This window comes from Sphaerulina musiva (assembly GCF_000320565.1).
Source record: "Sphaerulina musiva SO2202 unplaced genomic scaffold SEPMUscaffold_8, whole genome shotgun sequence".
NCBI classification, from domain to species: Eukaryota; Fungi; Ascomycota; class Dothideomycetes; order Mycosphaerellales; family Mycosphaerellaceae; genus Sphaerulina; species Sphaerulina musiva.
This window is the reverse complement of record NW_016017390.1, coordinates 1,266,562-1,290,071: the sequence shown is the minus strand read 5'-3', so window position 1 is coordinate 1,290,071 and position 23,510 is coordinate 1,266,562. Positions and strand designations below refer to the sequence as shown.

The following is a 23,510-nucleotide window of genomic DNA, read 5'->3' as shown; positions in this document are numbered from 1 at the left end:
CCCTGTAGGAGGTATACTATGTGGTACCCGTACCTGACATGGTGAGGTAGTTCTAGAATAACCTCCGCAATCGGAGCACGTCAGATTGACTTTCTCGAGAGTCATTTCTTCCTCTCAATGCCACACACGACCTCCCACAACCACATCCAGCAAACCCCAAACTGGAACAAGTCATCACCCTGACATTCTCCTCCTCTCGCGCTTCATTGCCCATCATTCCACCCACCTAAGACACCGAGTATAGAGGTCTCTAGTCCTCTTTAAAAACTACCTACCATCCACACCCACCATGAGCGGTGACACCCCCACGAATGGCACCGGTAAGGCCTTGAACGTCCAGAAATTGGACCTCGACGGCCACGACCTGCCTCCTTCGCCCGCGCCGTCGAGCCCGCGCAATGGCCGCCGCTACAACTTCGCCACCGAGCTCGTGTACACCGAGACCAACGACCAGTACAGTGCGAGCAGCATGCCAATCTACCAGTCAGCCACCTTCAAAGGTGGTCCCGGCCAGGAGTACGACTACACGCGCAGCGGCAATCCAACCCGCACCCACCTCGAGCGACATATGGCCAAGATTATGGGCGCCAACAGGGCACTGGTGGCGGGCTCGGGCATGGGCGCGCTGGACGTCATCACCAGGATTTTGAAGCCCGGCGACGAGGTCGTGACTGGTGACGATCTGTACGGCGGCACAAACCGACTACTGACGTTCTTGAAAGAGCACGGCGGAGTCACGGTCAAGCATGTGGACACCACAACGCTGGACTCGGTCAAGTCGGCGCTCAGTGAGAAGACGACTATGGTCCTGCTGGAGTCACCCACCAACCCACTGATCAAGATTTGCGACATCAACGGCATCGCCAGTGCTGCACATGCGATTAGCCCCAAGATTGTGGTCGTCGTCGACAACACTATGCTGTCGCCGTATCTGCAGAATCCACTGGACCTCGGCGCAGACGTCGTGTACGAGTCTGGCACCAAGTATCTCTCCGGTCACCACGACGTAATGGCAGGCGTCATTGGAGTCAACGATGTCGCTTTGGGCGACAAGTTCTACTTTATGATCAATAGTACGGGCTGTGGTCTCGCGCCTTTCGACAGCTGGCTGCTGCTTCGAGGCGTGAAGACTCTTGCGATTCGCATGGACAAGCAGCAGGCCAATACCCAGGCCATTGCCGAGTTCCTCGAGAACCACGGATTCAAGGTCCGATATCCCGGCCTGAAGTCTCACCCACAGTACAAGCTGCATTGGAGCCAAGCACGAGGTGCCGGAGCGGTGCTGTCGTTCGAGACAGGCTCCATTGCGCTTTCCGAACGTATCGTGGAGTCCACTAAGCTGTTTGGCATTAGCGTGTCCTTTGGCTGTGTCAACTCACTCATCTCGATGCCTTGCCGTATGAGTCACGCGAGCATTGATCCCGCCACACGAAAAGAGCGCGCTCTTCCGGAAGACATTATCCGGTTATGTATCGGCATCGAAGATCTCGAGGACCTGCTCGACGACTTGAGTCAGGCTCTCGTCCGCGCTGGCGCAGTGAAGTTGACAGGCGCTGAAGGATTTAGGGCGCTCACTGCTGAGGAGACGGCTGGTGCAAGTGGAATGACCACGCAGGTTGTCGATGAGCCATGATTTGGGACGTACTGCGGAGGCATTGTTTTCTGCACCATCCCATTGGCCTTGTGAGACGGCCCTCTTGAGAGGGTCTTCTGAGAGGATCATTGTAACCATCTTCCAAAAGCGATCGACTACACTTCTTTTCCCTCCCTCCCTCCCATCCTGAAGTCGAACATGTTGCCCAACCACGTGACTTGTATTATCTATTGGCCTTCTCCAGTAGACTGATGCTACGTATACTGACTTGATTTCGGAGATGCACACGGGACTTTCGAGGTTTCGGAGAGCTTTCGGGTACGTATTACTACTGTTGCGGTATGCCCCTTGATGTTGCTTACCTTGGTGTCCGGCCGACGTAGATCCACAAACTTTCCTATAACGCCTAGCATTCCTCGTCCACTCGTCGTATGATCTTGATCACCACACCACACAACAACCGTCGTGTGATCCCGATCACCGCACCAGACTACCAGACAACCACCATCCAACGATCGAAGAAGAGTCGAACGCGCATTGACAATCGAACAAGAATCAACACTGGCTGCCAAACACGGGCACTGCACTGATGCTGCTTTCACTCCTATGGAAGCCGAAGTCTGCTACAGTGTAACTGTAGCAGCCGTAATCATGTAAACCACAGCCTTTGAACGCTGGGAGGCATTGCTCTCACATTGTGGCAGTTCCTCACCCGGCTTACCTATCGTGTTAACAAGCTACCACGGACTGTGAATAAGCGGCGGGTGTAGTTTGATGAATGGGAGTAGTGAAGTACATGTACCTATACGTTCTTTTCTTGGTGCCTTGGTTGGAAGTCTTGCGCTCGCTGTACCAGTGTCTACTGCAGCAATGTTTGGCGGGCCAGGCCGTCCGTCTTGTGCATGACCTACGGCCTCTTCACCCTGCACCCTCGACGAACTCTACCTTCGGGGTTCATTTCACGATACCGACTACGCAACCAGCTCTCCGAGCCCGAAAACTGGTCATACTGCATCATTGAAGTGCGCAAGTGGTGGCAGTACAAGATAAGTGAGACATCCTCATTGTCTGAACATGAAGAAGAAGCAAAACAAAAGAGACTGGCAAAAGTTGAAAAGCGCAATTTACATATTGTACAATGTCTTCCATCATGGCAACGACGATGTTGGCAGACGGAGCGGCCAAGACTTCCAGTCGACGATCGAAGGCAGCACCAAAGCTCAAGGAAAGCTGTGACTGCTGTGCCCGAGCCAAAGTACGATGCAGCAGGGAAAGACCTTCCTGTCTACGATGTCAATCGAAAGGAATCTACTGCGAATACAGCTTTTCCCGGAGAGCAGGACGCAAAAACATGAATAGTGCTGCAAGAAGCAACGCCGTGTCGTCGGAATCAGATTATCCCAAATCCCCACAAACCTCACCAACAAAGTCCCACTCCGCACAAATGCAGCAGATCACACCGAGTGCTTCCTCCTCGACATGCAATACCCCTTCATATATGCGCGACATGCACCACGTCGTCCCTCTCGTCGACCGTGCCCGAACGCCCCATTTCCCCCTTGCCGAGCCCTTCCACCACGACGACAGCCTGAGCATGTGGTCCCAACCACCTTTTATCGCCCCTTTAAACGACTTCAATGTCGGTTGGATGCCTCTCACCCCGACCTTCCCCGGAAATCCTTCCTCACACTTCCTTCCTCACCACCCCGTCGTCGATCATCTACCTCCTCCTAGTGCGACCACCAGCCTCCCTTCCTCCTCCAGCGACCCTTCTCAGAGCACCCCTTCCGACAAAGACGATTGTCTCCTCGACCACCACGTCTCCGCCGGCCTCGACTCCTCCTCTGCTCTGCGCATGCTCGATGATCTTTCCTCTCACTGCGCTGCTCCTCCTCCACCTCCACACCCACACGGTCCACACCCCGGAGTAGGAGTTGGAGGAGTCGGAGAAGGAACAAATCTCTCAGGAATTCTCCCACCACTACCAGGAGGAGGTCACCACAACCACCAACAACATCAGCACCCACAACTCCACAACAACAACAACCACCATCACCAACCCCACAGAGAAGACACTTTCCACTTCTCCGAAACCGAAGCCATTCGCGAAGAACTCTGCCTCGTGGCAAATTTCGTCGGAACACTCGAAGAGCGCGTCAATCGTAATGTTCGAAGTGCAGGGTTGCAACGAAAAGCCGCTGCTGCTGCAGCGAAAAATTTACATGGAGGAGGAGGTTCTTCTTCTTCTTGTTCCGTGGGAGATTTATCTTCTCTTTCTGCTTCTGCTTCTGCTGGGGACTTGTCTTCATCATCTGTTGCTGCTGCTGCTGCTGCTGGGGAAGATATGGCTGCTGCTGGTTGTGGCGATGATGATGATGATGACCATCATCAGCATCATGGTGATGGTGATGATGAGGATGATGAGGATGATGTTGATGAGGATGATGTTGACGATGAAGAGTTGGATGCGAGACATGATGCGGCTGAGTTGAAGAGGAGGTTGAGTGGGATTAGGCAGGAAATTGAATGTATTGTTGGATATGGGTGATTTTGTTTTCCATCTTTTGCTTTTTTGGGGGGGGGGGTGAAGGGGGGAAGAAGAGGGGGGGGTTCCTTACGCACACTGCCAGTCAGCCATCACTGTGGGCGGGGCTATCTCTGCCATATGCTACGCTATTGCAGCGTTTCTTTCACTTTCTTTCTGCAAAATATTTGTTGTTTTCCATACCTAGGCGCTTCGTTTGCCTCTTGTGGGGTTTGGTTGTTGGCAAGGAGCAGGACAGGGCATAGGGCATGGCAGGGCATAGGGCAGGGCATGGCAGGGCAAAGAGGCGTTTCTTTCTTTCTTTTTTTTTTTTTTTTCTTTTTTTTGGCCTTCTTCTTCCCTGTTTTTGTTTTCAGGGGGATTTCTTCTTTCCAAAGGGAGGAGAGGTTTTTCTTTTTTGTTTGGGTAGGTAGCTTTCCTTTTTTTTTTTTTTTTTTTTTTTTTTCCTGTTTCCCTCTATAGAAAAAAAAAGTCGTGAGGGGAATCGGTATATAGGTATATACCTGATATTATAAATATAGAAGTAGATAGGAAAAAAACAAAAGGACAAAAAGATCAAAGACAAAATGGAATATACTACGGGTTTATACTTTCTTTTCTTTAGTCAGTGCCCTGCTCGATGAACTAAGATGAGGTAAGGTAGGAGTTTTTCTATATATCTTTTTCTTTGAGTTCTCAGAGAAGGAAAAAGTACCGTAGGTGCCTGTAGGATTGACACAAGGTACTGTATATTGCACTTTGGAATGATTCGATAAGCTCAATTTGAATTCTTCTGTATTCTGTGTAATCTCAGTACGGTAAATGGGTACCTATGTAGGGTAGGTATTTATCTATCTATAATCTAAGCCCTACACTACGACGGAGATTGGAAAAAAGTCCTGTAGAGGCAAGGAGGTACCGTTTCTACCTTTGTGTGCCTAGCTTAGGTATCTCTCCATCTCCAACATTCTGACACTCAACTCAACCTGCTGCTGCTGCCGCAATTTCTTAAGCAGCAGTCGTCCCATTTGGAGGGGACCATCCCGGTGGGAAAGTGCCGTTTCCAGGAGGAGGACCACCCATTCCGGACTTGGGATTAGCCACACCACCCTCCTTGTAATACGTTCCGGCCGAACCGATCGAATCGTCAACCGAAGGGTCGATTCCCAAAGAAATCCAAGCGAGAATTCCATCTTCAATCGAGTCGCCAATCATGACGTATTCGACAAAAGGATCCATATCCGCGGCTTCCTGGGCGAGAATAAAGTCTTCGGAGTTGAGGGTCAGTTCTTGCGTGTTGCTCACATAAGGTTCGGTGGCTTCGACTTGGGAAATGAGGTCTTGGTCGAAGAAGATTTGGCCGACGTGCGAGGAGGAGGTGGTGAAGTTTCCGGCATTTTCGAGCAAGGTGCCGTTGGTGCGGATGATGGTGGAGTCGGCGTTGTGGGTGAGGACGTGAATGTGAGTGGCACGGCCAGTGTAGTGACCCGGGAAGGTGGTTTCGAATTGGACGACACCGTTGACGTCGGTTTGTTGCAGAGCGCGGTTGAAGGTGTTGTCGAGGTTAGAAGTGTCGTCGGAGTCTCCGTTTCCGCGGGCGGAAACGCCAGAGTAGACGCCAGTGCTGTTGCAGTGCCAGGCATCGACGTAGATGGCGGGTGCAGGGGCGCAGGTGGAGGTGTCGATGAGTTGGATATCGACGAAGAGAGGGACACCGGCTTGGTCCTCGGACATGTCAGAGCGAATCAGCTCGCCATCGATGTAGTAGGGACCCTGGGTGACTTCTGGCTGCAGGACACAGCTGGAGTTGTCGGAGAAGAGGGTGAGCTCGTCGTCGCCGTACTTGACTCCGGAGGTTGAGAGGTGGGAGAAGTCGTAGTCGCTGAAGTCGCGGCGAGCCAGGGGCTTGTCGGCGGGGATCGAGCGTTTGGCGCGGGCCTGTTTGGCAAAAGCTTGACGACGAGCAAGAGCAGTCTCGAGGTGGCCTCGACGCTTCAGCTCAGAGGCACAGGAGCGGACGCTACGAGGCTTGAGGCTTGCAAATGCTGCTCGCTCTGCTGCTTCTTCCGCGACACTGTGGCCGGGGTGAGCAAGGGAGCCGACGGAGAGGAGGCCAAGGGCCAGAAGTTGAGTGACGGGTGCCATTGCCTTGTTTGTAGGAATGTGTTGTTCGAGTGTCGTTGGATGTCGAGTGGTACAGAAGAAGCTGATATCGAGGAGGGTTCTTATACTTCACTCGACCTCCTGCCAGCTGCGGTCGTGTATACACATACTTGACGAGCCGCGTAATAGCCAGATCAACACCCCATTGCTCGAAAGCGCCGAGCAGAAGGATACGTCGTCGCTGGTGGAGTCGTGGCTCCAGAAGAGAAGCGGCGCGTGTAACGACAACACGTCCGTAGTCCTTTCTGCCCACACCTGAATAGGCAGGCCACCGTGCTTCATCTTGCGTACGCTCTGGCGGAGCATGACATTGCGGAGCAGCTGATTGGACGTGGCAGAGCACTGAGAGCACTGAGAGCAGCGAATGGTCTGGCTCTAGTCGTCAGCAGCGTGAAACGGCCTTCCATTGTGAGAGGGCCGACTATCTTAGCGGACGGAGGGTGGCCAGTCATATCTGAGCACAGTAGTGGTGGGAGTGGAGCAGGGAGACGGAGGACCGGCTGCAGTGGAGGAAGGGCACTCTATGGCAAGGCCGTAGGAGGACGAGAGAGGGATAGAATGGCAAGCAGTGGTGCGGTACCTAGTCAGTAGGAGGAGGTAGTTGGACCGCGATCTGCCCTCCCCGTCTCCATCACCCATCGGCACCATCCGTGTTCCGATCGGCTAGGTATGCTAAGCGTGACAAGCAATTTGAAGAGATTTGGGTGCATGCGGATATCTCAGGGGCCTAGGGGGGATGGGGCTCGCGCAGGTGTCTAGACAGTCTAGTGACATTATGGTTGCATCTGTCGTTATCATCTATGGTGATGTGGAACAGACAATCATCATCATCATCATCATTCTTCTTCTCATTCTTCTCATTCTTCTCCGTGGCGCTGGTTGTACTCGGAGACTGAGAGTACCGCCGCCCACTTGTGCCGTAGGATATGTCTTGCCGAGGTAAATTTTCCGAAACAGCAACGCGTGGCGACGACACGCCCCGACACTTCAAGTTTTGCCGCGAGGCTGCGTACGTAAGTAGGTAAGTTCATGTACCTCCTAGTGAGGAGTGAGGACCTGTGCCTCCTAGTACCTTACAGTAAGGAACAAAGGGACTTCTCCCCGACGGAAGCCATCCACGAGGTCCGTAAGAAAATCGCAGTATACCTCACTCGATACTATTTCCACCAAGAATCAGTCGAATGGAGCCCTGCCTGACCGACGAGTCTCAGGCACCCACTCCTATCTATCAGCGGCCCACACAGACATGCGCATACCGGATCCGGTGAGCGGTAGTAGACTCTTGTTCCGAGGGGAGTAAAGGTATCAGGCAAGTATTCACGCGTGGGTCACCGCGAGGCAGCGGAGCGGAGATGTAGCTACGAAAGGGGAATGCAGCGAAGAGAGTGAAGTTTCCGATGCTTTTGCTGGAAAACTGGAACTGGAACAACTGCCCGTTTGTGAGGTGATTATACTAGAGGTACCTCTTACCGGTAGTACCGGCCGGCTCAAGTGGTCGGAGGCAATATATCGAGAGTGGGCACACACATGCACACACACACACACACACACACACACACGCACGCACCACTGCAGACACTTCGTTCTCTTCAGTTTCTGCCAATCGCGTCATGATTCAGTATTATCGACGGAGATTTCGCCTCTCTTCGGCGGCCAAATCACAGAAGAGGCAAATCAGCAAATTACAGTACTATTACTGTTATGATGTGCCCGGGTGCCGGCAATATCGACATATCATATTCGCCGTCTGTACCCGACCAATCGCCTTTCCGTACGTGAGGTGCCCATATATTTTATTATTATTCTTGCTCAGGCCAACTTGGGCTGTTTCACATGCGCTCGATGCTTCTTCATCGACTCTCCCACAGGGACTCCATTTCTGATATCTTCCGCCACCTTCTCATCCGCCTCGACTTGCGATGCAATCAAGTCGACAGCTTGCTCGGCGAGCTGCTGGGGTACGCAAACGACGCCGTTGAGGTCCGCAATCAGTATGTCTCCAGGGTAAATATACGAATCCTGATCTTCGCTGTTGAATCGTACAGGTCCACTATTCACCTCACTCACACGAGCAACTTCTGCAGGAGCCGTCGTTCCAACATCTTTTGCGAAAACAGGGAAATTCAGGTCACGATGTTCTTGGAGATCCCGTAGTCTGCCATCGACAATGGTGCCTGCAGCGCCCAGGTGGTGTGCTCGTGTGCTCATCAAGCCGCCATAGCAGGCATTGATCATCTTTGGCGGCGCCGAGATGAAGATGACGGCTCCCTCGGGGACCGTGTCAATGTAGTGACCAGAAGGCTTGGCATCGTTCTCGTAGTTCTTCCTCACGTACTTGACGGTGTATGCGGGCCCGATGATCTTGGTGGATCCGGCTTGACGCTGGGGCGACCACATGGTCAGACCCGGCAGAAAACCGCCATGAGGCACCTTGAGCTTGGTGAGGGCATCTGCCACATCGCAGCTACACGGAGTTGTCACTTCTTGGTGGTATGGGTATGGTGCTGGGACGGGGGGCATGGTGGTGGTCTACCTGGTGAACGGCTCCAAGGCCTTGACAATGTTCTTGGCGGCGCTCATATTTCTGTCGACACAAGTGAAGGAAGCACACTTTCTACACACTCTCTCGCCTTGCTGATGTGTATCAACCTTGTCTACCCTCTAAGGTATGGCTGCGAAGCCAGCTCCGATATCGCTGGGTGCGGGCGGAGCGGATGGCTGGGGCCGAGGGGCGGGGCGGGGGGCGGGGCGGGGTGCGCCAGCTGCCGATGCGTCCACCCAAGACCAACACCTACGCACCACCTGCATCTCTTGTTCATACACCACACCGACCACACCGACCACACCGACTACAGCGATTACACCCATACTACATGTACCTCCTAGAGTCCCGACGATACTGACGCGCATCCTGAGGCTTCACACGCGACGACACCGAGCTCCATCATCTCCCAGCGTCCGCCCGCGCACCGATCTGGCCTTCCCACAAAGACATGTCCGCTATCCGAACATCTCGGGCAGCGGAACACTCTTTTACCACTGCTACTACTACCAACCAACCCAAGTCTTGGTTGATGAGAAAAAGTAGCGGTCATTCAGAGTAGTGGCGAGAGATTTTCGTTGTCCGAATGCGAATATATGTAAGGAGGAGGTAGTGTTCCGCTTTCCGTGCTATCTCCCCACGACCATTCCCGACTCTCGAACTTTTTCTCCCAGCCAGAAGTCCGACCGGAAGGTGAGTGTAGAGTGAGTTTTAGTAGGGAAATGCGTGATGCGTTATCCACTTTGGCCCTTCTGTGTGTATGTTTATCAGCTGTGATAGTAGGTGAAAAGTCAGGTAAGAAAGTTATGCCCTGCACAAGGGTTCAGGTTCAGTGGGGCAAAAGAAGATAAAAATGTCCGAAAGGATCACAATCACAGCTTGGCTGGAATGCTTGCCTCTTACCTCAGCCTATATATATTAACACTGAGAATACTAGCTAAAAACCTCACCCTGGTAGTCTGTAGGGAAGGCTTTTGTCTTGCTCTATTGTCGAATATTGGGTATCCCACCTCGTTGTGAAGAGGTATACCAACGGTTCAAGGAAGCCATTCGGGACAGGTCCTTCGTTCTTTGCCTACCTACCTAGGTAGCTAGTACGAGAATGTCCAATATTTTGCGTAACGGTATTGCAGTACTTAAATATTTTTTTCAGAAGGCTCGAGGGTGAAACATGTTCGAGAGAGTACATGTAGTATACATACCTAGGTAGGTATATATACTTTTCTAGTCATTCCAATTCTAGAAAGTCATTACATCCGGATTAGAACAGCAAGGTAATACATATCATGCACCACTCTCGCTTCGCATTTATTCAAGAAGCGTGCGAATTGGAACCCCTCGAATCGTTCATGTCCGCTCCATCTTTCTTTCCTTCCATACCTACAAAGTGTTTTTGAGAGTTCCTGATATCACCTTGGAGAGGCTGTCATGGCGTCGATATTGCTATTTCGCAGTGTCGGACCGCCACGCGGTATTCTCAGAAGTCGTCGTCGTCGATTGCTCGGCATTCTGCTACCTCTGCTACTTCTGGCTCGCTTTGGAAAGGAGAGATTGCTCGTCGTAGCTCGGAGAGAAAAGCGGTCTTTCTAAGGCTGTAGCTGTTGTTGTCGCTGTCGTTGTCTTTGTTGTTGCCGTATTACCACAGAACGTTGCGGCAGTCGCAATACATATATCTGAAAAAGATGGAGGAGTCTGAAGAAATACCTGTTCCTCAGCAGTCCGGCGAAGTCCGCCCCGTCCCTCGCCTCTTGTGCTTCCTTTCGGAGACCGCTCCGACAAATGCCAAGAAAGCCAAGCTGACCAAAATGAACTATAGACCATAGGTGGTACATAGACCCTAGGTTCCCGAAAAACATCCTTTACATTCCCCATTTAGTACCTACATATCACAGAGGACGAATCATCATGAACGACATATGGCCCCGTGAAGGCCAGACGAGGAGTATCGAGCTGTTTACTGGAGCGGGACACTCCCGGGTCTGATACCTACTGAGGCACCTACCTACTCATGTCTATCGAGACCAAAAACAACCCATTTGTGCTTGCGGAAGCCACCGCGGAACCCCCATCTTCGAAAGACAGTCGGTGGCTTGAACATCTGGACTAGCGCTGGGCTCACTAACGCCCTGGCCTGACCTGCCCTGCCGTGCCATGCCATGCTATACCATACTATCCAGAGAGGCCCGCCACGCCAGCAAGCTTGTCAACTTCGTGTTATCGCATGCTTCGCTCGCATGTACCGTGTGAGATGGCCTCGCTGTACACGAGAGAAAACGCGTGAGGAGGAGTTTTCGATCAAGCATATGATCTCGCCCGCCCTACAGCCTGCTCCACATACAGCAAGCATAACTTTCGTGCGATTTATGCTCCGCCGCCTGGAAGTCATGTGCTTAGCCTCGCACTGTCGAGTATTGTACCTCGTCGTTCTGCTGCTGCTCGCTCACTGCGCCTTTGCACCTCTCCTCCGAGTAGTCTCTCCGCTGGCAGAACCCCCCAAGTAAGACATGTCTAATATATGGTTCGCAGGTCCGGACAGAACTTCTCATGCGCCAAGCTTCCTAGTGTGCTGCTTTTGTGTGAGCGTCCTGCCTCAAGATGCTCGGGACGTGCCCTTTCTGAGCATACCATCCGGGGAAAGCCAGCATTCGACTGAGCACGATTCCACAGTCTTCATTGGGGTGCAGCCAGGTTAGGCGTGAGGGGTCGATAGGCCATGGCTACTAATGTCATGTTCATTGAGCGTGGGATGAAGTTCATAAAGTGCTGCTCGGACTAAAAAGTTTGCATCACAAGCGCGTGTGCTATTTTCACGTGCAATCAACATTCGCTTGGCCCGGCAAATTCCCCCTTCCCAATATGTCGTCTCGACCGCGAAAGCAGCAGGACTCGTGGAAGCATAGATGGCTATAGCATATGTTGACCTGCCTTGTCGAGGTAGCGTCTGCAGACATGTAACAATCTGAAGAAGCAATACGTTGAAATCGTGGCCTGCAATCCTGGATCTCTTTATTAACTGAGACGCAGGCTTATCTTCATCTGTCTTGGCATTCCGCTAGGCGTACAAGTGTGGCTGTTTTGGCTGGGCTCTGAATGTAACCTTATATGAGCCACACTCCAAAAAAGAAGTCCATGTGGACACAAACTACTACTCCATACTAACACTGCTAAGCGATGGCCCAGGCGCCTACGGAATCACATGCGCCAATCAAGCGGATGATTGAGAGGTTTCCGAACAAAGACCTTCCTAGAGCGTCAGGAACAATATGGCTACTCAGACGGGCACCTAGGTAAGTTCTAAACCTCCTGAACCCCGAACATTGGCAGCTCTGAAAAAGCGGATCATGCTGTGCAATGGAGCAGCACGACTTTGCACGTTTCTCCTCGCCAACGTGGGTATCTCGATGCTCATCACGATACTACGAGTGGAGTGGTGGCGACTGAGACAATGTTCTCTCTTTTCCAAGCAGAAAATCGGCTTTGGTGGTCATGCAAAAGCATGTCTCGCTACCTCCGCACCTATGAGTGTGTTTAGAAGCGCCGTCTCGACCGGGAGCCTCCATAGTCCAGACCAGATACAGTATACTGTACCTACATGTACCTTGCCTGATACTTGGCAGTTGTCGCCCCACCCAAAGAAAGGAGCAACAAACGGTCTTGTGGCTTCGGCACATATGACGCTCGAATTGCGAACCATCCCTGCTGCATCGCATTACCAGGCTCTTGGCATTGCGAGCCACTGTTGACTGCCAGTCCCAGTCTCTTCGTCTTCCTCGGAGGCCCCTCCTGCGCCAAGTGTGCGCGAGCACTCGATATTGTTCCCTTTCTAGAAGGCCCTGAATAGCTGTCACGCCCTGCCAACACTGCTGCGGCTGCGGGTGTGGGAGAGCCTTGTCGGCGTCCTTCGGTGGCATAACCGAGCGCTTCCATACAGCAGCCCTACTGCAACCGCGCTCAGGGCCGCATTGCTTCAACTCGTCGATTAACTGGAACTGGGAGGTGAGTGGCGGGAGTGGGCAGATATTGGCCAGTCAAAGGCTTGGCTCCTGCTCGAAGCAGCTGTGATCAGCCGAAGCCAAGAATACCGTACAACTGGTCGGGCGCAGTGATCGACGTGGTGGAAAGTGCTTTGTAACGAACCGTAGAACCAAGCTTCTCTGCACCCTCTCCCTCCCTCCTACGGCCGCGGCGCTCGAGCTTCCCGAACGAGCAATGTTGAGGACCACATGCACGCATTCTTGTGCCATACCCATACATGTATGCTTCCTCGATAGCATGATGAGCACTACTGCAGGTTCGCATGCCATATCCGTTTAGGCCCCGATGGACCCTTCGTCCCTTCGACGTCCTGCTGCTCTATGAGTGGCTGTACGGCGAGAAGCACGTCCTATCAGTGTCTGTAAGCGAAGAACACACCAGTGTTTGTGATCCATCTGCTCGCTACGCTCCTGATACGAGACGGCAGCTCATATCTCCAGCGGGACTGTTCACGTCGTCGAGAATGCTGGGATGAATGGATATATAAGGAGCCAACATTTCCTCTCCAAGTAACTCTCATCATCAGCAGCAGCAGCATCCAGCCAGCACATCTTCCAGACATTCACTCCTCGAGACCCAATAGCTTCGACATCCATCAAGATGAACTCCATTCGCAACCTTCTCCTGGCAGTGCCAGCGGTTCTCGCTGCGGCCACCGTCGACAAACGCCAGACCGCCGACACCATTCCAGGCTCGTGGATTGTCCGTTTGGAAGAGGGTGCTGAGCTCGTCAACGTGCTCGGCAACCTTCGCTCCAACGCCAGCATTGAGCCAAAGCACGAGTACAACATTGGCAGCTTCAAGGTTCGCAGTCCTCATTGGGAAATGCAAACGTAACACGACAGACTAACAGTCCCTAGGGCTTTGCTTTCAACGGTGATGACAGCGAGGTCGACACCATTGCCAACATGCCTAACGTGAAGAGCATCGAGCCCGACACCAAGGTCTACGCTTCGATCCCAGTCGGCCTCAACGAGCGTGCTTTGACCACCCAGTCCCCAGCCGAGTATGGCTTGGCCCGTATCTCGCACAGGGCCCGAACTGGAACTGGCTACGTCTACGACACCACTGCTGGCTCTGGCACCTACGTCTATGTCATTGACACTGGTGTTTCCACCTCCCACAGCGAGTTCGGCGGCCGTGCCACTGCTGTAAGTTTCTCTCCTTGTGTGCCACATTCCACCATCATCAACAACAGACATCAATGATGGAATCCGACAACAACAAAGATGGTTCCCCCTCCTTGGCTCGTTTTTCGCTGACATGAATGTTTTCCACAGGGCGCCAACTTCGTCTCTGGCGAGTCTGCCACCGATGCCAACGGACACGGTACTCACTGCGCTGGTACCGTCGCTGGTCGACTTTACGGGTAAGTTTCACACGAAGCACAAGATTCTTCTATTGTGACGGATACCTGCACACCTGACCGAACTGCACTAACACACATGATCACAGTGTGGCTAAGCAAGCCAACATCATTGGTGTCAAGGTTCTCGGCGCTGATGGATCTGGTACCAACTCTGGCGTTCTCGCTGGTATCGACTGGTGAGTTACCTCCTCTTCCTCCTCCTCCTCCTCCTCCTCCATCATTTCTAACATTCGTGTGCAGGGCCGTGAGCAACGCCCAGAGCAACAACCGTGTCGCCCGCTCCGTCATCTCCATGTCTCTCGGTGGAGTCCGCAGCACCGCAACCAACGACGCCGTCGCCGAGGCCGTCTCCGCCGGAATCTTCACCGTCGTCGCAGCCGGTAACGACAACGCCAACGCCAACAACTTCTCCCCCGCCTCCGAACCCACCGCTTTCACCGTCGGCGCCACCAGCAGCACTGATGCCCGCGCCAGCTTCTCCAACTTCGGTACCTCCCTCGACATCTTCGCTCCTGGTGTCCTGATCAAGTCTGCCTGGATCGGCGGTAACAGCGCTACCAACACCATCTCCGGAACTTCCATGGCTTGCCCTCACGTCGCTGGTCTTGCTGCTTACCTCATCTCGCTCGAGGGTACCCGTACCCCTGCTGCTCTCGGTGAGCGTATCAAGTCTCTCTCCACCAAGAACGTTGTCACTAGCCCTGGCTCCGGCAGTGTTAACCAGCTTGCCTACAACGGCAACGGTGCATAAATTTCTTCTTCTTCTGATGACGCACACCGCGAATTGGTAGTGGTACCTTTTACTACTACTCAGCAAAAGAAGAACGATGATGACGATGATGACGATGATGAATACATTCAGCATAGCATAGCATAGCATAGCATATGAGAGCATTTCTTGCGAGGGGGATTGGGTTGCATGAAGAAAAGAATTTTAGAAGAAAAAAAAGAGGAGGAAAAAAAGCAGAGTGAAAATGTTTTGTGGATTTGCAAGGGCCCTTTTTTTACATATTCAAGTAGAGTAGAGAAAAACATTCATTTTCATGATGCAATTTTGTTTATCTTGACGATTTTCTTTTATTCTTTTATTCTTTTATTCTTTTCTTTTATTCTTTTATTCTTTTATTCTTTTATTCTTTTATTCTTTTATTCTTTTTTTCTTTTTCTGTTCTTTTCGTTTTTTCGTTTTTTCGTTTCTTTGCTCTATCCTTGGAACTTGATTGATACCTTACCTTTGATACCTAGGTTCACTTCTACCGGCTTGGTTTGTTCGCTACATACCTACTGTAAAATATTCATCACGATAACTTTATTATCGACAGTTGCGTTGCCGGATACATGCATACCAGGTAGATTTAGACAAAAGAAAAGAAAAAAAAAGAAAAAGAGAAAATAAAAAAAGAAAAAAAAAGAAAAAGAAACAAATCTAGTGCTCGTGGAGTATATTTGGTGAGGTACATAGGTTAGGTTAGGTTAGGTAGGTAAGGTTCTGGGAGTTCTTTGGTGAGGGTGAAATTCAGACAGGGTGTGGAAGACAATGACATTATGGTAGGTAGCTGAGCTAATTAGTATTCGGATAGAACCCGAATGAATACTGTGTTTTCAAGAGGATTTCTTCATCATGAAAAAAGGGGGAAAAGATGAAAAAGAAAACAGAAGGCCTGGCAAGCTTGATATCATAATTCCTAGCTACCTTACATACATTACTACTCATCAAGAAATACGAAAACGTCTCTCCCCCCTCCCCCTCTCCTTCCCCCTCACACCCACACAGTCTCTCACCTAGGAGGAGTATCCATAACTTTCTTCACCCAGCGTAGCTTGCACAAACGGCAGAAAATAATTTTCCACCGCGGCCGGAGATCTCCACGCGGACCAATCGTGATTCAACAGCCCCCACGTTTCGTCGTTGTCTTGGACGCCTTCTCGGATGTACTATGGTGGTCATGTCATCAATATCAATATCCGTATCAAGCAAGGCAGTGGTTGATGAATGGTTAGAATACGAAAAATAGAAGGAAAGAAAGAAGGAAAGAAAAGGATAACTCACATAACTGCCCCCCACAGCCCAATGAATCCAACCTCCCGGCCCACCAGGTAGCGCAGTAGTTAAATACTCTTTAATACATTGCGCATACGGCAGCGTATAATTCGTCGGAGTCTGCGGAAACCCGAATTCCGTCAACACGACGGGTGCGAAATTCTTCGCTGTCGAAGTGCTACTGATATCCATAGCATTATAACCCGATTTGGTGAGATTGAAATTGGCGCAGTTGGCATCTGCGAGGGCGTTGTTGTAATTGTGCAGCTCAAAGACGATTTTGTCGGCATAGCAAAAGTCGGAGATGTCGAAGACACTGCCGTCGGGGGTCAGGGGGATGCCGGCGGTGACGTTGGCCAGGTCGGTGTCGAAGTGGAGGCCGGAGTAGAAGATTAGAGGGTCCGGGTTGGCGGCGTTGACGGCGTCGGCGGTGGGGATCACGTTCTGGTACCAGGATTCCCAGCCGTAGTTGAGAGCGGTGTTGTTGGGATCGCGGAGTTCGTTGCGGAGTCCTTGGGAAACGTATGCGGGCCAAGATTTGGCGTGATTAGCCATAAAGGCATTGCCTCGACGCCAGTTCTCGACGTTGAAGAACTCGGAGCCAAACCATGCGTTGCCATCACCTGTCGAGCAGCACCACTCTCCCTTGGATACATGGTTGTCTAGGTGGACGAGGAGTTGTTGCTTGTAACACTCTGCGGTGACTGCATCGTAGACTTCTAATCTCGTTGTCGAAGCTGTGAATGAAGGATTGTGGCTCAAGATCTGTTGCAGGACGATGGAGCCATTCACAGAGCCGAGAGCATTATCAAGAGCTGCACTGAGCGTGGAGTTCTTGTTCGAAAATATGTCGTCAACCATTTCAATTGCGTAGGTGAGGCGAACGACATTCATTCCCAGACTCTTGATCATGGATACGATGCTTTCGATTGATTGATACTGCAGACCTTCCGGGATCTGAACAGATATCTGTTAGTGGCGGCTAGCCTCGAGAGCTGGTCAGTGATCATCCACATACCATGACATCGTTGTGTCCTGGCCAGTTCGTACCAGCATACAGGACCTTGTCGCCATTGGTGTCCACAATGTCCCTTCCGCTGGTCTTGAAGGGTGCAAACGGCCATGCACTTCGCCTTTGAGTTGGTATCGCAGCGACGACAGCCGTCAAGGCAGCGCCCACGGTCACGAGTCTCATCAACATCTTTTAATGGAGGACAGCGGTCTGCGATGTCCCAGCGGGCAGACATGGTGGTGGCGTTGGCTGCAAGATATATAGGAGTTCCAGGAGCTCCCTGCCAACTCTGCCATGGCTCCGTTGTGCGCATGGCATGAGGGCAGTCGGGACAGCAGTGGAGGCACCCGGGCGCTTTGCGTATTCGCAGTCGTCTTTAGTCTCAGACATCTTCAGGGCAATACTGGCGGTCCGACGCGGACGGGGATTCTACTGGCCGAGCGGCAGCTTTCCAGGGGGCGGATAGAGTACCCGCGTCGTGTCCAGGCCGTGTTGATATCGCCGGACTCGAGCTCTAGCAATCCTGCTGATAGCCTGATGCGTTGTATCACCACAAATGATCTGCGTTTCCCCGCAGACATAAAGTCTGGAAAATTACCAACGTGCCAAGGCGTGGGGACGGACAAAAATGTTCCACGAACACACGAACTTCACCTGCCGATTGACTTCTTGGCCTGTATGTGACGGTTAAATAAGAACGTGCGGGCAGAGTGGTTGGTGAATTGGCTCGGGACACAGGGCCGGGGCCACGCATGATTGCAGGTACCAACCCTATAGTCTATGGGATCGTCTACCAGGCAGTGCAGGCACGTGAATCGGAACAGTTGTGATCAAGGCGTCTGGAGCCTGGAAGACTCGACCTGACATTACCTGTACTTTGTGGTGGGTACGCCCCAGAGAGAGCGCTCCAAGGTAAGTAGAAGGATCAAAGGTGGTCCGCCGACGAGCCTCTCGTCGCGAGAGGCACGTGCAGCCGCTCAGATACCCGGACAGCTAATCAATCGATGAAATTAATACCCGGCGACTAGGTCTCCACTGGTTGCTGCTCGGTAACATCGAGAGGCCGATTGAGTCGTCGGCATCTCTCCTCCAACTCGCAGAGATGATCAGCCACCTCGCGAGCCGAGAGAGAGAGAGAGAGAGAGAGAGAGAGAGAGAGAGGTCCCTCCGCGCAAACAAAACTGCTGCTGGCGCCGTAGGATAATGGTTCACTCGAGAGCTCAGGAGCCCGAGTTCGTAAGTACCACCATTCATGTTGGAAGCCTGGGGCATTGTCGAGGTCTCATTCTCCTAAACTATATGCAGTCTTGGTGATGGTGGCCTGTTGTGAAGGAGGTTGAACCACAGGCGTGGACCTTGAGTGATGACTGCTGGGTATTTCTGGTCTGGTAGGCATGTGCAAGAGATGTTCCAGATCAAGAGTGTCGCTGCTGCTGATGGAAGAAAAGAGACGGGAGCCTCAAGCGGGCGGGACGGCGTTAGTCAGCCGTAGTTCTACCCGTATCGCGCGCGCTAGCAAAGTAACGGATGGACCGACTTCGCATATCAATCCTCCAGCAACACCACGTCCAAGTTCACGTCCACAACACACCACGGCTCCCCACTCGCACGAAACGCTCAACATCCTGCGGCAAGGCAGAGAACCACTCTCTCTGGCAGACTGACCCTCTCGCCATCACATTGACGCCCACCATAGCAGCCTCAGCTTGCTGAGCTCGCTACCCGCCGCCATGTCGGACGGTAAGGCCCTTCCTCCTTCACCCCTCTCATCAATTCACGTCTCCATCGCGTACACCTCTGCTGACACTGCTGCAATAGCCGCCTTCGACAAGGTGCGACAGGCGCAGGCCGAGCGCAACGCAGGAAAGAAAGGCTTCAAAGACAGCTCGAGCCAACGCGCTGATACCAACAAGGGCGTCTCCCTCACCGAGAACTTTGACAAGGACCTGTATGGAAACGATTCGGGCGACAAATTTGCGGGCTATAACACGACCATCGATGTCAACGACGATGTGGACATGGAAGACGAAGGCGGCGACAGCGGCAGGCTGGTCGGCCAGTATACGGCGACCGATGCGCAGAGGAGCGAGTGGGCACAGGGCGAGACAGCCGAGGATGACATTCTGGAGAGCCGCGAGAAACAGGCGCAAATCGCAAGTCGCGAGACGGACTACCAGAAGAGACGTTTCCAGCGCGGATTAGAGGGCGATGGCGAGAAGACGTACAAGGAGATCATGGCTGAGCGGGAGATCCAACGCGAGGAGGACCGCGTGCGCAAGCTCATTGCGGAGCAGAACAAGGAGAAGATTGCGAATGGCGACGATGACGAGATGGAAGGAGTGGAGCACCGGGCGACGCTCAAGGACAAGACGCCTGAGCCTGCAGAGAAGACCAACGGTGACGCAGAGAAGCGGAAGCGGGCGAGAAAGAGGCGCTGGGATAATGGAGGCGAGGAGACGACCGAAGCGAAGGGAAGTGTGCCCACCAGTGATACGAATGGACAAGCCACGGATAGTGAAGTCGCCCCTAAGAAGTCGAGGTGGGACTCGCTGCCTGCGCCCGAGGCGGAAGCTGCACCATTGAAGAAGCGCTCCAAGTGGGATATGGTGTCTGCTGCAGGAGGAAGCGGCGGGCAGCCCAATGGAGCGCCAGAGGCGACCCCATCGGGACCCGTCATGGCCTTCGGTGGCGATCTCTCTGGACGCAACGCACCACTCTCCGATGAAGAGCTCGACGAGATGTTGCCCGGCGAGGGCTACAAGATTTTGATACCACCCCCTGGCTACGAACCGTTGCGTGCGCCCGTGCGACGGGCTGCGCCCTCTGCTACGCCTGCCCCAGGTGGTTTCATGAATCAGCGATCGGTCGACCCGCGATCGATGGGCAAGGCGCTGCCATCCGACATTCCTGGTGTAGGAGATTTGCAATTCTTCAAGGCCGAAGACATGGCATATTTCGGAAAGCTCGTGGACGGTGCTGACGAGAACGACTTGAGCGTGGAGGAGCTCAAGCAACGCAAGATTATGCGATTACTGCTCAAAGTCAAGAACGGCACGCCTCCCATGCGCAAGACTGCGCTGCGTCAACTCACCGACAACGCACGAAGCTTTGGCGCTGGACCGCTCTTTGACCAGATTCTGCCACTGCTGATGGAGAAGAGTCTTGAAGACCAGGAACGACATTTGCTCGTCAAGGTCATCGATCGTATCCTCTACAAGCTGGACGACCTCGTCAGACCGTATGTACACAAGATCTTGGTTGTGATCGAACCACTTTTGATCGATCAAGACTACTACGCGCGCGTCGAGGGACGTGAAATCATCTCCAACCTCGCCAAAGCAGCTGGACTGGCAACCATGATCAGCACAATGCGACCCGATATTGATCACGTTGATGAGTACGTGCGCAATACCACTGCTCGTGCATTCGCCGTCGTCGCTTCGGCACTCGGTATTCCTACGCTCTTGCCATTCCTGAAAGCTGTGTGCAAGAGTAAAAAGTCATGGCAGGCAAGGCACACCGGTGTCAAGATCATCCAGCAGATCCCTATCCTTATGGGTTGTGCTGTGCTCCCTCATCTCAAAGGACTGGTAGATTGCATTGGGGAGAATCTGAACGACGAGCAGGCCAAAGTGAGGACTGTCACCTCTCTCGCATTGGCAGCTCTGGCAGAAGCATCGAACCCATTCGGTATTGAGAGCTTCGACGATATTCTCAATCCCCTCTGGACGGGAGCACGCAAGCAGCGTGGCAAAGGACTGGCGGGTTTTCTAAAGGCTGTCGGTTACATCATCCCCCTCATGGACGAAGAGTATGGCAACTACTATACCTCGCAGATCATGGAGATTCTGCTGCGAGAATTCCAGTCGCCAGATGAGGAAATGAAGAAGGTTGTGCTCAAAGTCATCAGTCAATGCGCCGGTGGTGCTGGCGTCACAGCCGCATACCTCAAGGAGACCGTCCTCAACGACTTCTTCAAGAGCTTCTGGGTGCGCAGGATGGCACTGGACAAGCGCAACTACAAGCAAGTCGTGGAGACCACTGTCGATCTGGGTCACAAAGTCGGTGTGGGCGAGATTGTCGAACGCATCGTCAACAACCTCAAGGACGAAAGCGAGGCCTATCGCAAGATGACAGTCGAGACCATTGAAAAAGTTGTATCCGCTATGGGCGCTGCCGACATCAATGAACGACTGGAAGAGCGTCTGGTTGACGGCATTCTGCACTCATTCCAGGAACAGAGTGTGGAAGACGTCGTCCTGCTCAATGGTTTTGGTACCGTCGTGAACTCCCTTGGGACTCGATGCAAGCCATATCTGCCCCAAATTGTCAGTACCATCCTATTCCGGCTCCACAACAAGTCTGCGACGGTACGACAACAGGCTGCAGATCTCATCAGCCGCATTGCCATTGTGCTCAAGCAATGCGACGAGGACGTCCTTCTCGGAAAACTCGGTTCTGTACTGTACGAATACCTTGGCGAAGAGTACCCCGAAGTGCTAGGTAGTATCCTGGGCGCGATGAGGAGCATTGTTACCGTGGTCGGTATCAGCAGCATGCAGCCCCCTATTAAGGATCTGCTGCCACGACTGACACCGATCCTGCGCAACAGGCACGAGAAGGTGCAAGAGAACACGATTGATCTCGTGGGGCGTATCGCTGACCGCGGACCCGAGTCGGTCAATGCTCGAGAATGGATGCGTATCTGTTTCGAACTTCTGGACATGCTCAAAGCCCATAAGAAAGGCATTCGACGAGCAGCAAACAACACATTTGGATTCATTGCCAAAGCCATTGGACCCCAAGATGTGCTTGCTACTCTGCTGAACAATCTGCGTGTACAAGAACGTCAGTCTCGTGTGTGTACCGCCGTCGCCATCGGCATCGTGGCTGAAACCTGTGCGCCCTTCACGGTCTTGCCCGCACTCATGAACGAGTATCGCGTTCCGGAGCTCAACGTGCAGAATGGTGTCCTCAAGTCGCTCTCCTTCCTCTTTGAGTACATTGGCGAAATGGCAAAAGACTATGTCTATGCCGTCACACCACTTCTCGAAGATGCCCTCATCGATCGTGATCAGGTCCATCGTCAGACTGCTGCCAGTGTCGTCAAGCATATCGCGCTCGGTGTGGTTGGTCTGGGGTGTGAGGATGCGATGTTGCACCTGCTGAACCTCCTTTACCCTAATCTGTTCGAGACCAGTCCACACGTGATCGACCGGGTCATCGAAGCGATCGACGCCATCCGGTTGGCAGTGGGCACGGGCGCAGTCATGAACTACGTCTGGGCCGGTCTGTTCCACCCGGCGAGAAAAGTCCGAGTGCCCTACTGGAGGCTGTACAACGACGCCTACGTGCAGAGCGCAGACGCCATGGTTCCTTATTATCCCGCGATGGACGACGAGAAGATGATCAGGCACGAGTTGATGGTCGTCTTGTAGACCCCTTTTCACAGGGTGGGGGAGAGAGCAAGTGTGGCCTGAGCAGTGTCATGCTCGACTAGTCTGCACAGCGCAATGTCGCAGATTCCGCTCGCACAGCCTGCGCATACCACGAGGCATGATGTTTGTGGTGTGTATAACAGAAGCAACCCGGCATGGGACAGATGTCCCGGTATGCCCTACCTTCAGTGTAGCTAGCTATTAGAACGACATACGGTAGTTCAAGTCTTAGAACTACCACCGAAAACATTTTGTCGCCTCAAGATTTTCACTTTTCTCCATTTGATTCCATTCCTGCTTTCCTCTGTGACGCCGCCCTATTGACCATTGATAGCTTCTTCGAACGGTACGTGCAGTACGTACATGTATTCTCGTTCGACATCCGAAGTCAGGTATTTGTGGCACCACCGTGGTGGGGGCCCGAGTGATCGGCCCATCGGCGTCAAAATTTTCCCCACCACAAAGAATTCAATAATTTGGGCAGTCATATACAGTTTTCCCCATTCCCCTATCATCAAATACAACCCCTTGCCGGGGTAGCTCAATCGGTAGAGCGTGTGGCTCTTATGATAACCGTAATGGTTGTTTACAGAACACCTCAAGGTCGTGGGTTCGAGCCCCACCTTCGGCTATTCCTATACAATTTATTTTTTGGTTTCTTTTTGGTTTGGTTTGGTTTTTTGTTCCTACTTTTTGAAAGCTAGACGTCTTCCTTCTTTTCCAGGTATTATCTATTGGGAGATACTAGCCCTCTGCGTAGACTACATGTACCTTAGTCTTTGACTCGGACAG

At 52.6% G+C, this 23,510-nt stretch overlaps 7 protein-coding genes and 1 non-coding gene across 8 annotated transcripts; 5 read left to right on the top strand and 3 right to left on the bottom strand.

The window, feature by feature from the left end:
- The first annotated feature begins 164 nt into the window (after positions 1-164).
- Positions 165-1,912, top strand: SEPMUDRAFT_150758 (cystathionine beta-lyase). Its single transcript, XM_016906379.1, has one exon. It carries the CDS (start codon positions 290-292, stop codon positions 1,631-1,633), a length of 1,344 nt encoding a protein of 447 aa, XP_016758876.1. The 5' UTR covers positions 165-289; the 3' UTR covers positions 1,634-1,912.
- Positions 1,913-2,756: 844 nt separating this feature from the next.
- SEPMUDRAFT_49494 (uncharacterized protein) lies at positions 2,757-2,930 on the top strand (the record flags this gene model as incomplete). Its single annotated transcript, XM_016909117.1, has 1 exon — positions 2,757-2,930. A coding segment is annotated over one exon (174 nt), but the record flags the coding sequence as incomplete, so codon positions are not given.
- A 1,981-nt stretch (positions 2,931-4,911) lies between these two features.
- SEPMUDRAFT_150757 (aromatic compound dioxygenase) lies at positions 4,912-6,816 on the bottom strand. The gene has a single exon (XM_016906378.1). It carries the CDS (start codon positions 6,261-6,263, stop codon positions 5,127-5,129), a length of 1,137 nt encoding a protein of 378 aa, XP_016758874.1. The 5' UTR covers positions 6,264-6,816; the 3' UTR covers positions 4,912-5,126.
- Positions 6,817-7,879: 1,063 nt separating this feature from the next.
- Positions 7,880-8,897, bottom strand: SEPMUDRAFT_150756 (RraA-like protein). The gene is made up of 2 exons (XM_016906377.1): positions 8,815-8,897; positions 7,880-8,745 (listed from the first exon to the last, which is right to left on the bottom strand). The coding sequence occupies exons 1-2, from the start codon at positions 8,859-8,861 to the stop codon at positions 8,091-8,093; spliced, it is 702 nt and encodes a 233-aa protein (XP_016758873.1). The 5' UTR covers positions 8,862-8,897; the 3' UTR covers positions 7,880-8,090.
- A 4,530-nt stretch (positions 8,898-13,427) lies between these two features.
- On the top strand, positions 13,428-15,254 carry SEPMUDRAFT_150755 (putative endopeptidase K). Its single transcript, XM_016906376.1, has 5 exons — positions 13,428-13,662; positions 13,719-14,009; positions 14,139-14,227; positions 14,314-14,403; positions 14,468-15,254. The coding sequence occupies exons 1-5, from the start codon at positions 13,459-13,461 to the stop codon at positions 14,976-14,978; spliced, it is 1,185 nt and encodes a 394-aa protein (XP_016758872.1). The 5' UTR covers positions 13,428-13,458; the 3' UTR covers positions 14,979-15,254.
- Positions 15,255-15,886: 632 nt separating this feature from the next.
- On the bottom strand, positions 15,887-17,570 carry SEPMUDRAFT_70171 (glycoside hydrolase family 5 protein). Its single transcript, XM_016909892.1, has 3 exons — positions 17,287-17,570; positions 16,278-17,225; positions 15,887-16,162 (listed from the first exon to the last, which is right to left on the bottom strand). Exons 1-3 carry the CDS (start codon positions 17,467-17,469, stop codon positions 16,010-16,012), a joined length of 1,284 nt encoding a protein of 427 aa, XP_016758871.1. The 5' UTR covers positions 17,470-17,570; the 3' UTR covers positions 15,887-16,009.
- Positions 17,571-18,872: 1,302 nt separating this feature from the next.
- SEPMUDRAFT_150753 (splicing factor 3B subunit 1) lies at positions 18,873-22,977 on the top strand. Its single transcript, XM_016906375.1, has 2 exons — positions 18,873-19,020; positions 19,099-22,977. Exons 1-2 carry the CDS (start codon positions 19,011-19,013, stop codon positions 22,716-22,718), a joined length of 3,630 nt encoding a protein of 1,209 aa, XP_016758870.1. The 5' UTR covers positions 18,873-19,010; the 3' UTR covers positions 22,719-22,977.
- A 271-nt stretch (positions 22,978-23,248) lies between these two features.
- Positions 23,249-23,349, top strand: SEPMUDRAFT_t60. The gene has a single exon. It is a non-coding gene; the product is annotated as a tRNA-Lys (tRNA).
- The last annotated feature ends 161 nt before the right edge of the window (positions 23,350-23,510 follow it).

Coding starts and splice junctions, on each gene's coding strand:
- SEPMUDRAFT_70171 (XM_016909892.1), bottom strand. CDS start 17,469: ATGTTGATGAGACTCGTGACCGTGGGCGCTGCCTTGACGGCTGTCGTC. Junction 17,226..17,286: donor CAGGACACAACGATGTCATG/GTATGTGGATGA, acceptor ATATCTGTTCAG/ATCCCGGAAGGTCTGCAGTA. Junction 16,163..16,277: donor GGGCTGTGGGGGGCAGTTAT/GTGAGTTATCCT, acceptor TGACCACCATAG/TACATCCGAGAAGGCGTCCA.
- SEPMUDRAFT_150756 (XM_016906377.1), bottom strand. CDS start 8,861: ATGAGCGCCGCCAAGAACATTGTCAAGGCCTTGGAGCCGTTCACCAG. Junction 8,746..8,814: donor GCCTTGGAGCCGTTCACCAG/GTAGACCACCAC, acceptor AACTCCGTGTAG/CTGCGATGTGGCAGATGCCC.
- SEPMUDRAFT_150757 (XM_016906378.1), bottom strand. CDS start 6,263: ATGGCACCCGTCACTCAACTTCTGGCCCTTGGCCTCCTCTCCGTCGGC.
- SEPMUDRAFT_150755 (XM_016906376.1), top strand. CDS start 13,459: ATGAACTCCATTCGCAACCTTCTCCTGGCAGTGCCAGCGGTTCTCGCT. Junction 14,010..14,138: donor TCGGCGGCCGTGCCACTGCT/GTAAGTTTCTCT, acceptor TGTTTTCCACAG/GGCGCCAACTTCGTCTCTGG. Junction 14,404..14,467: donor GTTCTCGCTGGTATCGACTG/GTGAGTTACCTC, acceptor ATTCGTGTGCAG/GGCCGTGAGCAACGCCCAGA.
- SEPMUDRAFT_150758 (XM_016906379.1), top strand. CDS start 290: ATGAGCGGTGACACCCCCACGAATGGCACCGGTAAGGCCTTGAACGTC.